This window comes from Carcharodon carcharias, chromosome 20, assembly GCF_017639515.1.
Source record: "Carcharodon carcharias isolate sCarCar2 chromosome 20, sCarCar2.pri, whole genome shotgun sequence".
NCBI lineage: Eukaryota > Metazoa > Chordata > Chondrichthyes > Lamniformes > Lamnidae > Carcharodon > Carcharodon carcharias.
In genome coordinates, this window is record NC_054486.1 from 49,955,677 (window position 1) to 49,971,098 (window position 15,422).

Consider the following 15,422-nt stretch of genomic DNA (forward strand, 5'->3'; position numbering starts at 1 on the left):
AATACTATGAAGGACAGGTGCATCTGTATCAGGTAGATTGTTGAGGACGAGGTTTTTCACTCGTGGCACAGCCTGACAGCGGTGCTCTTCAGAACTGTGCCAGTTCGGTCAGTGGTCATGGTATCGAGCCATTCTTGGTAACGGTCATTTGAAGTCCCCCATCCAGAGTACATTCTGCGCCCTGCTCCTCTCAGTGCACCTTCCAAGCGGTATTCAACATGGAAGAGTGCTGATTCATCACCTGAGGGAGAGCAGTAGGTGGTAATCAGCAGGATGTTTCCTTGCTTATGTTTGGCCTTAGCCATGAGACTTCATGTGCTCTGGAGTTGAGGATTCCAGGCCACTCCCTCCTGACTGCATATACACTGTGTTGCCACTCCTGGTGGGATACAATATACCCAGGAATGTTTATTGAGGATAATAAAACAGAACATGCTAAAAATACTCAGCAGACCAGGCAGCATCTATACAGAGAAACAGAATTCCTGTTGAGCTTATGAAATATCATCGATCAACAACGTTAACTAACTTTCCATCTCCAGCGACACTGCCTGACCTTCTGGGCATTTTCAGCATTTCCTGTTTTTATTGCAGATTTCCAGGAGCTGCAGTATTTTGCTTCTGTATGAGTGTTGATGGAAGAACCTGGGGAATTAGCTGTAATGTATGATACTGAGAGTTTTAAAAAATTTTATTTGTTCACTGGATGTAGATGTCTTGCCGTTCCCTAACTGCCCTTGAGAAGGTGGTGGTGAGCTTAAACTGCTGCAGTCCATGTGGTGTAGGTGCACCCACAGTACTGTTAGGAAGAAAGTTCCAGAATTTTGACCCAGCGACAGTGAAGGAACAGCGATATAGTTCCAAGTCAGGATAGTCAATTAAACGACTCAATGGAGGAGAAGGCTCCGCAAATGTCCCCATTCTCACTGGTGGAGGAGCCCAGCGCATCAGTGCAAAAGATGAGGCTGAAACATTTGCTACAATTTCCAGTCAAAAGGACCGAGTGGATGATCCACCTCAGCCTCCTCCGGAGGTCCCTAGCATCACAGGTGCCAGTCTTCAGCCAATTCGATTCACTCCACTTGATATCAATAAACGGCTGAAGGCACTGGATAGTGCAAAGGTTATGGGCCCTGACAATATTCCGACAATAGTATTGAAAACTTGTGCTCCAAAACTTGCCGCGCCCCTAGCTAAGCTGTTCCAGTACAGCTACAACACTGGCATCTACCCGGCTATGTGGAAAATTGCCCAGGTGTGTCCTGTACACAAAAAGCAGGACAAATCCAATCTGGCCAATTACCATCCCATCAGTCTACACTCGATCATAAGTAAAGTAACGGAACGGGTCATCAACGGTACTATCAAATGGCACTTGCTTAGCAGTAACCTGCTCACTGCTGCCCAGTTTGGGTTCTGCAAGGGCCGCTCAGCTCCTGACCTCGTAACAGCCTCGGTTCAAACACGAACAAAAGAGCTGAACTCCCAAGATGAGGTGAGAGTGACTGCCCTTGACATCAAGGTAGCATTTGAGTATGGCATCAAGGAGCCCTAGCAAGACTGGAGTCAATGGGAATCGGTAGGGGAGGGGGGAGAACTCTCCTCTGGTTGGAGTCATACCTAGCACAAAAGAAGATGGTTCTGGTTATTGCAGGTCAATCACCTCAGTTCCAGGACATCAATGCAGGAGTTTCTCAGCGTAATGTCCTCAGTCCAACCATCTTCAGTTGCTTCATCAATGACCTTCCTTCCATCATAAGGTCAGAAGTGGGAATGTTCGCTGATGATTGCACAATGTTCACCATTCGCAACTCTTCAGATACTGAAGCGTCCAAGTCCAAATGTAGCAAGACCTAAACAATATCCAGGCTTGTGCTGACAAGTGGCAAGTCGCATTCGTGCCACAAAAGTGTCAGGCAATGACCATCTCCAACAAGAGAGAATCCAACCATCGCCCCTTGATGTTCTTTGGCATTATCGTCACTGAATCCCCCTCTATCAACATCTTGGGTGTTACCATTGACCGAAACTGAACTGGACCAGCCATATAAATACTGTGGCTACAAGAGCAGGTCAGAGGTTTGGAATCCTGTGATAGGCACAAGTCAGGAGTGTGATGGATTACTCCCCACTTGCATGGTTGAGGACAGCTCCCACAACACTCGAAGTTTGACACCATCCAGGACAAAGCAGCCCACTTGATTGGCACCACATCCACAAACATTCACTCCCTCCACCACCAACGTACAGTAGCAGCAGTGTGTACTATCTACAGGATGCAGTGCAGGAAGTCACCAGGGCTCCTTCCACAGCACTTTCCAAACCCACGACCACTACCATCTAGAAGGACAAGGGCAGCAGATAGATGGGAACACCACCACCTGGAAGTTCCCCTCCAAGCCACTCACCATTCTGACTTGGGAATATATTTGCTGTTCCTTCACTGTCGTTGGGTCAAAATCCTGGAACTCCCTTCCTTCCTAACAGCACTGTGGGTGTACCTACACCACATGGATTGCAGCGGTTCAAGAAGGCAGCACACCACCACCTTCTCAAGGGCACTAGGGATGGCAATAAATGCTGGCCCAGCCAGCAAAGCCCACATCCCGTGGATGAGTTTAAAAAAGTCAGGATAGTGTTTGGTTTGGAGGGGTGCTTGCAGGTGGTGGTGTCCCCATGCACCTTCTGCTCTTGTCCTTCTACATGGTAAGTTATGGGTTTGGAAGATGCTGTCAGAGGACCTTGGTAAGTTGCTCCTGCGCATCTTGTTTCTGGTGCACGTTGCTGCGGCTGTGCATCGGTGGTGGGTGGGATACCAATCAAGTGGGTCACTTTGACCTGGATGATGTTAAGCTTGAGTGTTGTTGGAGCTGCACTCAACCAGGCAAGTGGAAGGTATTCCATCACACTCCTGACTTGCGCCTTGCAAATGATGGACAGGGTTTGTGGAGTCAGGAAATGAGTTACACGCCACATGATTCCTAGCCTCTGACCTGCTTTCGTAGCTGCTATGTTTATATTCCTGTCCAGTTAAGTTTCTAGTAACCCACAGAATGCTGATAGTGGGGGATTCAGTGATCTTAATGCCATTGAATGTCAAGATGAGATGGTTAGATTCTGTCTTGTTGGAATTGGTCATTGCCTGGCACTTCAGTGGCACGAATATTACTTGCCACTTATAAGTTCAAGCTGAATATTTTCCAGGTCTTGCTGCATATTGAATGCTTCATTATTTGAGGAGTAATAAAAGGTATTAAACATTCACAATCATCAGCAAACGTCTCCACTTCTGACATTATGATGGGGGAAAGGGCATTGATGTGGTTGCTGAAGGTGGTTGGGCCTACAGGGCAGGACACTACCCTGAGGAACTTATGCAGCGATATCCCAGGACTGAGATGATTAATTTCCAACAACCACAATCATCATCTTTTGTGCTAGGTATGTCTACCACTAGTGGGGAATTTCCTCCCAGATTCCCATTGACTCCAGCTTTGCTAGGACTCCTTGATGCCACACTCAGTCAAATGCTGCCCTGGTGTTAAGGGCTGTCACACACCCCATTTCTTGAGTTCAGCTCTTTTGTCCATGTTTGAACCAAGGTTGTAATGAAGTCAGGAACTGAGTGGCCCTGGCAGAACCCAAACTGAGCATCAGTGAACAGGTTATTGCTGAGTATGTACATGCCCCTTGATAGCGCTATCATTGACACTTTCTATTATTCCATCACTTTGTTCAGAGTAATGATGCTGCGGTAACTGCCCTGCTTTTTGTGGACAGGACATACCTGGGCAATTTTCCACATTGCTGGGTAGATGCCAGTGTTGCAGCTGAACTGCAACAGCTTGGCTAGGGGCACAACTGGTTCTGGAGCACAAATCTTCATTAGTATTGCTGGAATGTCATCAGGGCCCATAGCCTTTGCAGTATCCAGTGACTTCAACCGTTTCTTGATAGCACATGAAGTGAATTGAATTGACTAATGACTTTTGTCTGTAATGCTGCAGACCTCAGGAGGAGGTTGAGATGGTTTCATTTGCCTGGCACTTCTTTCTGGTTGAAGATGGTTGCAAATGTTTCAGCCTTGTCTTTCGCACTGATGCATTGAGGATGGGGATATTTGTGATGCCTCCTCCTCCTGTTAGTTGTTCAATTGTCTACCAACATTCACAACTGGATGTGGCAGGAGCTGCAGAGCTTAGATCTGATCCATCAGCTGTGGGATCACTTATCTCGGTCTATCGGATATTGCTCAGGCTGTTCAGCATGCAAGTAGTCCTGTGTTGTTGTTTCACCAGGTTGACACCACATCTTTAGGCATGCCTGGTGCTGCTCTGGCATGCCCTCCTGTACCCTTTATTGAACCAAGGTTAATCCCCTGGCTTGATGGTAATGGTAGAGTGAGTGGTAGTTATGCCAAGCCATAGGGTTTCAGATTGTGGTTGAATATAATTGTGCTGCTGATGGCCCAAAGCACCTCATGGAATCCCGGTTTTGAGTTGCTAGATCTGTTCAAAATTTATCCCATTTAGCATGGTTGGTGGTGCCACACAACATAATGGATGGTATCCTTAATGTGAAGGAGGGACTTTGTCTCCACAAGGACCATGTGGTGGTCACTCCTATCAATGCTGCCATGGACAGATGCATTGGCGACAGGCTAAGCTCAAGATATGGGGCAGAATTTTGTCCTTGTTGGGCAGGCTTGGTGGGGGCGGGAAGGAGCAGTTGGGAAGCCGACCGCCACCCGCGATTGGGGCCCAACTGCAGTTTCACAGCATGAAACATGTGTTGCAGTGCTCAGCGCTGTCTGTGTGGGGGTGGGGGCAGGGTGAGCGGGGAACTTAGCTCAGGTGTGCACAGGAAAAGCTCCCTGAGACACAGAGCTGCCTCAGGGAGATGAAGATATAAAAAAATTAAAATAAAGAATTTTAAGGTGTCAGAAAGTATCTCCCCTCATGTGACTGTCACATGAGCAGGGACATATTAATGAAATGTTAAAATTTTTATTTTATTTTTATGGATGAGGTTTCCTTAAAAAATGCAAAGGCCACTTGGCCTTTTCGTCTGCCCGCCAACTGTAAGGTTGGATGTGCAGTGATAAGTTTAATTCAGCTGTAACTTTAATGGCCTTAATAGGCCTATAAATTGTCAGCAGGCACGCTATCAATTCCCGGCGCACACCCACCGACCGAAATATCGCGCAAATGCGCGATGACATTGGGACACTCGCCTGACGTCACTGCATGCCATTTTACACTCTTTCGGGGTGTGCGTGCGGCCAACTGACGACCTAAAAATTCTGGTCATGGATAACTGAAAGGTAGAGCAAATGAGCAGGAAGCTGCAGAGGTTGGGATAGTACCTTGTCATTGCATCTGCTGCAGGATCTGTACTGCCTTACATTACGCTAGAACGTTTTTGTGCTTTGAGTTGGGGGTTGGCTCCAGGATCACGGAAGTAGTTCGGCTTTTGGAGTTGGAGTGGGGTGGCGGCTGTTACGTTGACACTGACAGTCACCGGTGTTGGATAATAAGTCAACTATGTTTATGGCCTCAAAGATGACAAATTCAGCAGGTGACACACATGTTTGGTCACGTACGTCATAGATTGATTGGAGGCTAAGTTTTGTACTTTCCTGTTTGCCTTTTTTGAAAGATCTTAGAGTTTCTAATGTTTTGAAGCTATTCTTGTAGGTTGCAATTCTGTCTTTTAGCATGGTCTTTTGACAAAGCTCAATAAAAATGGGGCTATCCCTTGGGTTGCCTTTCAAGATATTACTGCTGCTGGTCATCTCATGAGCAATTGCTGCCTTTTGACCAGATTTAAAAGGCCAAGTTCAGCAACCTATTGTTGCCTATTCAGGCCACAATGCCAGCCCACCATGGTTTCTGGCCTGCAGTATTTGCTGTGTTTATCCAGGCTTGTGACAGAAACTGTGGAGCCATCACATGAGATCTGCAAAATTTTTGAATTGCAGTAAATTTAACTACATGTTGCAGAAATAATCGTGGCTATATAGTAAACTTTAATTTTCAGCTTCACTTCTTCATTCTAGTAAAAGCAGACCTAGCTTTATTGATATGAAGTGATATACTTTGGTTGGTTGTTGAATTTGTGGAAAGTGCTTCATATGTATATACTTGGTAATTTTCAGTTAAGTTGCAAACCACACTCATTGCTGTCAAAACGGGATTCAGATGGTGAAGTATTAGCTAGTGCTGAACTTTGATTTAGTTCAAGCTTATAAGTCCCTACTTTTTTTTTCTGAGACTTCAAAGTGTTCCAGAATGACTTAAAACTTTTGCTACATATGGATCCAGTTAACTGTGTTTTTGTTGACTTGAAGAACTTTCAAACTTGTTTAAAACCTTGATGCAAACTTGGTGTCTCAGTTAGTCATGGCACCCTTGCGTGTGGCTGTCTGTATTTTAAAAAAAATAGCCTACACAGGATGAGTGCTCGACACAGCCTTATTTTGCACCTTCCCAGAACAAATTAGAAACTTTATTGGCAATTACTCTGCTCATCATCCTTGTCTGCAGAAATGCTGCAACTGACCTCAGCTTCTCTGAGTTGGGGAAGGGGAAAAGAAACCAAGGCCTCGATCCCCCTTCTGATTACTATCCCTGCTGGATGTGGATGGATGAATGTCAGACTAACACCTAAATATTAGGGACATAAGCAATCATATGAGAGTATTTGTTTCAGCTTTTGATGACATGATTGAGGTGGCTATTGACTGTAATTTGCTTATCACAGCACTTTTTTTCCCCCTCTACCTTTCTCTGTTAAAGTGAGCAGTGTAATCCTAAAGGGGCTACTCAGCCAAACAAGATGATGCTTTTATTTTTTTAATTCATTATTGGGTTGTGGGTGATGCAGGAAAAGCCACATTTATTGTCCATTTCTCATTGGCATGAGGATGTGGTCATGGATTGTCTTGATACACTGCAAACATCATAGCGATGGTGCAGCCATCAGGAGATTGCAAGAATTTGACCCAGTGAAGTTGAAGAAACTGTGATGTTTATCAAAATCAGGATAGTGCATAACTTGCAAGTGAAGTCCTAACAATGTTTGCTGTTTTTGTTCTGTTTAATGGTAGTGTTCCAAGGGCTTGGAGGCCCAGTAAAGTTAATCTGATCAGTTGTGCAGAACATATTGTAGCTAGTTTATACTGTGGCCAGAGTGTACGTGGGGGTGGGTGTCATTGGCAGAGTGCTATTTGAGTAGGCTCATCTGTCCTGGATGAGTATTCCTTGGCTACACCCATCTAGACAGGAAGTGAGAATCCTATTAACTTCCTGATTTTGGCCTTGTAGATGGTAGAGAGGTATTCAGGGATCAGGAGGTGAACCAGTTATTGCTGAGCGTCCAACTTCTGTAGCAGCCTTGTAATAGAATCAAAGAATAGTTGCAGCATAGAAGGAGGCCGTTTGGCCTGTCATGTCCATGCCAGCTCTATGCTAAACAGCTCAGTTGGTCCTCCTCCCTGCCCTTCCCCACACCTTGCAAATGTTTATTTTCTACAAGTGCTTATCCAAATCCCTTTTGAATCTATCGGCACCACTGTCGAGCTATAGTTGATCAAATTAAGCTTTTAGTAAGTGGTGACCCCAATGATAATGTTGGAGCAGTCATTTATAGTGGTGCAGTCGAAGATCAAGGGGAGATGGTTTGGCTTTTCTTGTCAGAGATGGTCATTGCTTGGCACCTACAGTGCACAAACGTTGCTGCTGCGAGTCAGCGCAAGTCCTATTGTATTGTGACATAAGCAACTATATTCTTACAGGAGTTCTTATTGGAGCAGAATACTGTAAAATAATCAGTTAATAGCACCACTCTTATGATAGAAAGGAATAAATGAAATCGCTGAAGGTGGTTGGGTTGAGGTTGTTGCCTTGAACAACTTTTGCAATAATGATCTGAGGCTGCAGTGATTCCCCTCTGTGTCTGGTAAAAGTCTGAACAGTAGAGGATTTTGTCTGTTATTCTCATTTAGGAACCTGATAAAACAGATGAATGTCATAATTGGCTAAATGTCACCTTGATGTTAAGACAGTTGCTCTCACTTCTCCTTTTGCTTTTAATTCTTGCAATCCATGTCTGGATTAAGATAATGCTGAGGTCTAGAGCTGAGTTATCCTGACAGAACCTGAATTGAGCATTGATGGGAGTAGGTATTGTAGATGATATTGATAACTCCTCCAGAATAGTGGAACCAGAGGACAGCCTGTGTTTATAAGAGGGTAAATTTGAAACTAATCTGCATGAACATTATTTTAGTTTGAGAGTGATAAGTCCACAGAACAGGCTTCCTGGAGAGACAGTGAAGCAGGTAGTTTTGATTAATTCAAAGCCAACTTGGAAATCTTCCTTTGAGAAAATAATTTGGGAAACAGTGTGACAGTAATTTAAGACACAACATATGGTGAATATAGTATGTTTTGAGAGAACAGGTGACATAGACCTATGGTCTCCAAAACTTTGCACAGTGGGGGTTTCCTCATCTTGGGTCTGGGTCTATTTTAGGCGAATTGATAGAGATTGATTGCCTTGATTGATCAACAACACCACTGGTGTATCAAATTACTAACAAGATGGTAAACGGTGAACTAGATGGACTGTGGTCTTTCCTTGTCTACCAGTTCCTGTGTTCCAAGTCGCCATGTACAGCATTTGGAGATAGTAATTTTATATAGGTTAAGTTGTGCAAGCACTGCACAAGTCAAACTGTTCTTTTTAAAAAAAAAATAAATAGTTTTCTTTGTAAACATTTAGAATTTAGCCATAGTATTTTTGTGTACGCAATGAATAAATATAATTTGTACCTAAAGTATTAATCTTGAATTCCTTGCTGTGTGAAATGTTCCCATTTAGATAATGTTGTCTTATTTAACATAAAACCACATTTTAGATTTGTTTTTGTCAAAACTCAATTTCCTTTCTTTAAAGGTGAGAGATAATCTTGGAATTACAATAGATAATCACACCTCCCCACCTCCTCCAGTTTTGATACCACCTCTCAGAATTCTAACTCCTTGGCTTTTTAAGGTGAGTTAAGATGTTGTTTCTAAAAGATGAATGATCTATTTTTCACATTTCAATCAGCGAATACATGTACCAAATGAGCCCTCAATGCATTCAGAAATTTTAGGTTGTGCTTTCAGTGATCATTGGCCTTGACTTAGTGGTAGCATTCTCACCTTTAAGTCAGGATGTATATGTTAAATGCAAGTCTTCCAAAGTACAAAACTGGTTGCTTTGTTTTCCAGATGAGCTATTAAACCATCAGCCTCAGGTGAAGTGATGGCACTGATTGTAAAGAGCTTCTCTTGCTCTTGTGGATAATTGTCATCAGTGTCCTGGCTGTGGCTCAGTTGGCAGCACTCTCGCTTATGAGTTAGAAGATTGAGTGCAAAGCCTAATTCCAGAGATTTGAGCACAAAATCTAGACTGACACTTCAGTGCAGTACTGTCAGAGCTGCTGTTTTTCAGTTGAGACTTTAAACAGAAACTTTAAACAATCTGCCCTCTCAGATTGGTATAACATCTTATAACATTTTTTGAGGAAGAACAGGAAAGCTTTCCTTAGTTTCCTGGTCATATTTATCCCTCCATCAATGTCACTAACACATATCTGGTTGTTATCATATTGCTGTTTGATGGCTTTGCTGGGCACAAATTGGCTGCATTTCCTACATTACAACAGTGACTTCACATAAAGTGCTTACTTTAGAATGCTTTGCAGTCAATTAAAAAAGTGCAAGTATTTTATCATTTATCTCTCTATCAACACTGCCAAATAAATTAACTAGTTGGTCATTTGCCTTTAGTCAGACCCTGCTCTGCGAAAATTAGCCATTTTGGGAAGCCCTCAGGACTTGAAAGATGCTACATAAAGGCACTTTCATTCTTTAAGTTGCATTTATCAGGGCCCAGATATTTTCATCATGGCAAAGCGCTTTCACGCTGACCTCTTAAGAGACCTGTCCACAAAGATCTAGTGATCTCTGTAGCTTGGATTTCACCTTTCCCCAAAGTTAATTTGAATCTGACACAAAGTCAAGGGTATCTCCAAGAGTTCAACAACAGCAATGTCATAAAGCAGGATAGGCAACCAATCACATTGAACAATTCTTAGACAGAAAACTAAGAAGTAAAATGCACTGATTATCCTTCACTTTTCATAATGTGGTGAGTGAAATAAAGATTCAGACATAAAAATCAGAAGCTGAAATATCATTAAAAAAAATTCTATTTAAAATGTATGGGATTATCATAATGGAAAAACTTTGCGCTACACAAATATAAAATTAGTTTTAAAGGGCCTGACTCAGTACATGGTTTAAACATTCAGTTACTTCTCATTAACAAGGTGTAACTTTTTCAGGGGTTTTTTTAAACAGTGAAATTACATTAAAAGGGGAAGTTCCTGTCAAATCTGTGATTTCTGAAGATTGCTGCCAGCGTACCCTCTGGAGGAGCAGGGAGCCTGGAACAACTTCTGGATTTTCTCATTAAAATGTGTGTGCAGCCTCCAGAAGTTGTCAGTTTCAGTTATTTTGACAGCAAGCACCAACAGTTTCAATGTCCATCCAGGCTCAGGTTTTTCTCCTTTCAAATTTTAATTGTGTTCTTAAAACTCTGATTTAGTAATTGGTTATGTAACAGTTGTCTTGACACTTTAAGGAACAAGTTTAACTCATATGTTAAGAGAGAGTTCCCCGAAATGCGCTTTACCCAACACCCTAGTGCTCACCGATTTGCACTGGTTTCTGGTCAAGCAACGCCTCAATTTTAAAATTCTCCTTGCTTTCAATTTCTATGATCTCTTTTTGCCCTACAGCCCTCGGATATCTGAACTCATCTAATTCTAATTACCTGGAAAAACTCAGCAGGTCTGGCAGCATTGGTGGAGAAGAAAAGAGTTGACGTTTCGAGTCCTCATGACCCTTCAACAGAACTGAGTGAATCTAAGGAGAGGGGTGAAATATAAGCTGGTTTAAGTCGGGGCGGGCGGGGAGGTTGGGTGGTGGGAGAGAAGTGGGGGGGGTGGTGTGGTTGTAGGGACAGTCCCTACAACCACACCACGCCCCCCACCCCCCACTTCTCTCCCACCACCCAACCACCACCACCACCACCCCCCCCCCACCCCCGCCCCCCCCCCCCCCACCTTAAACCAGCTTATATTTCACCCCTCTTCTTAGATTCAATCAGTTCTGTTGAAGGGTCATGAGGACTCGAAACGTCAACTCTTCTCCACCGATGCTGCCAGACCTGCAGAGTTTTTCCAGGTAATTCTGTTTTTGTTTTGGATTTCCAGCATCCGCAGTTTTTTGTTTTTATTATTTTTTTGTTTTTATCATCTAATTCTGGCCTGTTGAGCGTCCTCAATTTTAATTGCTGTATCATTTTTGTCTGTAACTACAGCTGCCTAGGCCCGAAGCTCCAGAATTCCCTTCTTAAACGACTCTGCCTCTGTACCTCTTGTTCCTCCTTTAAGATGCTCCTTAAAATCCACCTCTTTGATTAATCTTTTGGCCATCTGCCCAGATATCAGCCTGTGTCTTGGGTATTCTGGATAATTTTGTTCCATAATGCTCCTGTGTAGCATCTCGGAAGATTTTATTTTGTTAAAGGTGATATATGCATAGAGGTTGGTCATGATGTTGCCACTTGTAGCCCATAATCGTCCTGCATTAGTTTTGTTTTTAGTGAAGATTCAAATTTTTAAGGAGTGTATGTTTTCAAAGTCTTATATTGTCTTTAACTAGCCAACTGCATTTAATACATAACTACCAGCATAATTCTCTTTTTTTAGTACCTTCGAGCATCTTAGTTGGTTGTTTTGTATATAGTAGTGTGATCTAGATTTTTAAGGATGCTGTGCTTGCACTTCACTTTTCTGCAGAACGCTTAAAAATTTAATGCTGCATCATCTAAAATAAATTTAAGTTTCTTATTCGTAGTCAAGATTTTTTTGTTTACATTATTCATATAAAATTAAAATGGGGTTTGGTGTCTGTCTTGTTTTTTCTACCTTAGGAATTGACTTATACATTTCTTAATGGTCAGAGTTCAAAATACACAGGGGCAGTGGGTGAATTTGCCCTCAATGTCATAAGTAGCCTATGAAAAACCAAAGACTGGTGAAAAATTCAACAAAAGCTGCCCCCTTACATTGTGGCTACTCCATGGTCTAAATGGGGCTGAAAAATTGCAGGTACAAACATCCCTTTGAGAACAGGTAAACAATGCAGAGTCTGACTGGAGGAGCAGCAAGTGTGGAAGAGATGGAATCTATAAGGAGCTGTTCCTCCAGTCACAGATTCTATATCAACCTTGCTGGCTGCTCCAGCTCCTCCACTCACAGGATCCCTCTCTCCAGATATTGCAAATCCTCCTGAGACAGAATCTATGATTGGAGGAGCAGCAATGAATGGAGGAAGGGAACCTGTCATTGGAAGAGCTGGAGCAGCAGAATAGGACAGACTGAGGCCAAGATAGCAGCAGATTCAGCACACGATAAAGTGGCTCCAACTGGAGCAACAGCACAGGAAAAAAGAAAGCCAAGATGGCAGCAGAGTCAATGCAGGCAAAGTGGGTCCAGCTGTGTCAAACAAGGGAATGTGTGAGACTGAGGGAGGGAGACTGAGGGAGGGAGACTGAGGGAGGGAGACTGAGGGAGGGAGACTGAGGGAGGGAGACTGAGGGAGGGAGACTGAGGGAGGGAGACTGAGGGAGGGAGACTGAGGGAGGGAGACTGAGGGAGGGAGACTGAGGGAGGGAGACTGAGGGAGGGAGACTGAGGGAGGGAGACTGAGGGAGGGAGACTGAGAATGAACATGTGTGTGGGTGAGGGAAGGAGCATGAGGGAGGGGGAGGAAGAGGCACGCAGGAGAGGGCAAGTGAGTGGGTGAGAGGGGGAGAGTGAGTATGGGCGAGTGAGCGGGGGGGATGAAAGGAAGGAGTGAGCGGGGGAGGGGAAGGAAGGAGTGAGCGGGTGTGTGTGTTGGGGGGGAGTGGGAGCGAGGGAGAGTGGTTGGGGCGGTGCGGGCAGCGTGAGCAGGTGGCTGGAGCAGGGGAGGATGGAGGGAGTGAGCAGGTGTCTGGGGCGAGGGAGTGAGCGAGCGGGTGGCTGGGCTGAGGGAGTGAGCAAACGGGTGGCTGGGCCGAGGGAGGAGGGGGTGAGCGAGTGGGTGGAGCGAAGGAAGGGTACTAAGTAACTGTTCGGGGGGGTAGGGGGGGCAGGAGGGAGAGAGCATGAATGAATAGAACATGTGGGTGGGAGGGAGTGAGCAAGTGTGGGGGAGTGAGTGAATGTGTGTGTGTGTGTGTGTGTGGAGAGGCGGGGACTGAGCTAGCCTGTGTATGAAGGAGTGAGGGTGAGGGACGGGGCACATGTGTAGGAGGAGGCGAAGGAGAAGTAGGCCACTTGGTGAGAGAGAAGGTGTGGACAACTGGCTATATTGCTCACTTTTCTATTCGCAGCGCATTTCATTTCTATATTTTGTATGATTTTCCAACTCAAAATATCTTTTTTTCCTTCTCAAACCCGTTTCCTGCGCCTGGCTTGCAAGGATACAGACAACTGCTGGAACAACAATAAGCAAACAAAAAAAGAATAAAGTTAAAATCTTATTAATGTCTTTCTTCCACTTTTACATTTATCCAATAAATTATTTGGGTGTGAAGTTTAATGTAGAGAGATATGGGGTAAAGGGGGAAATGCAGTTCTATTTGTTTCTCTTTGGCTCTTTAAGTGTTTCTGCGACAGAACTGTCCGTCTGTATACAAGCTCTTTTTGGATGTCAGCTGTGTGTTTTTAAGTTTTGATGTGTAGAATAAGTTTGGTGAGTCCAGTTAATTCAGAAGAGCCCCACCTTCCAGGCTTTAATATCAGCCGTTGGAGGGGAATGACCAGTATGGGGAGGGGGGGTGAGGGCGGGTAGGTGGGTGTGATTGAAGGAAAACTGTTTATTTGTTGTTGGGTTCTTGGTCGCCTGCCCAGCACCAAGTCTTTCATTTCTTTAATGTCCTTTAATGCAGGTGTAAGACCATAAGACATAGGAGCAGAAATTAGGCCATTCGGCCCATCGAGTCTGCTCTGCCATTCAATCTTGGTTGATAAGTTTCTCAACCCCTTTCTCCCGCCTTCTCCCCGTAACCTTTGATCCCCTTATCAATCAAGAACCTATCTATCTCGGTCTTAAATACACTCAATGACCTGGCTTCCACAGCCTTCTGTGGCAATGAATTCCATAGATTCACCACTCTCTGGCTAAAGAAGTTTCTCCTCATCTCTGTTCTAAAAGGTCTTCTCTTTACTCTGAGGCCGTGCCCTCGGGTCCTAGTCTCTCCTACTAATGGAAACATCTTCCCCACGTCCACTACATCCAGGCCTTTCAGTATTCTGTAAGTTTCAATCAGATCCCCCCTCATCCTTCTAAACTCCATCGAGTATAGACCCAGAGTCCTCAAACGTTCCTCATATGTTAAGCCTTTCATTCCTGGGATCGTTCTCGTGAACCTCCTCTGGACCCTCTCCAGGGCCAGCACATCCTTCCTGAGATACGGGGTCTAAAATTGCTCATAATATTCTAAATGTGGTCTGACCAGAGCCTTATAAAGCCTCAGCAGCACATCCCTGCTTTTATATTCTAGTCCTCTCAAAATAAATGCCAACATTGCATTTGCCTTCCTAACTACCGCATCAACCTGCAAGTTAACCTTAGGAGAATCCTGGAGTAGGACTCCCAAGTCCCTTTGCACTCCAGATTTCTGAATTCTCTCCCCATTTAGAAAATAGTCTATGCCTCTCTTCTTCCTAGCAAATTGCATGACCTCACACTTCCCCACATTGTATTTCATCTGCCACTTCTTTGCCCATTCTCCCAACCTGTCCAAATCCTTCTGTAGCCTCTCCGCCTCCTCAATACGACCTGTCCCTCCACCTATCTTTGTATCATGTGCAAACTTAGCCAGGATGCCCTCAGCTCCATCATCTAGATCATTAATGTATAAGGTGAAAAGTTGTGGTCCCATCACTGACCCCTGTGGAACTCCACTGGTCACCGGCCGCCATCCTGAGAAGGACCCCCTTATCCCCACTCTTTGCCTCCTGCCAGACAGCCAATTTTCTATTCATGCTAGTACCTTGCCTCTAACACCATGGGCTCTTATCTTACTGAGCAGCCTCCTGTGCGGCACCTTGGCAAAAGCCTTCGGGAAGTCCAAGTAGATAACATCCATTGGCTCTCCTTTGTCTAAACTACTCATTACCTCCTCAGAGTTCTAACAGATTTGTCAGGCATGACCTCCCCTTGATGAAACCAGGCTGACTTTGCCCGATTTTTACCATGCGCTTCCAAATATTCTGAAATCTCATCCTTAATAATGGACTCTAAAATCTTACC

General features: G+C 44.3%; 1 protein-coding gene across 8 annotated transcripts in view; it reads left to right on the forward strand.

Annotated features, from left to right (window-relative positions):
* The window catches only part of ralgapa1 (Ral GTPase activating protein catalytic subunit alpha 1), a 337,589-nt gene that overhangs the window by 168,220 nt on the left and 153,947 nt on the right, over nt 1-15,422 (forward strand). For all 8 annotated transcript variants that reach the window (XR_005946224.1, XR_005946225.1, XM_041213937.1 and 5 more), the window contains one exon: nt 8,959-9,057. Coding sequence is in view for 6 of the 8 variants with exons in the window: in XM_041213937.1 (XP_041069871.1) it covers nt 8,959-9,057 (99 nt within the window). In the remaining 2 variants the exon portion in view is untranslated. The remainder of the gene's footprint in view (nt 1-8,958; nt 9,058-15,422) is intronic.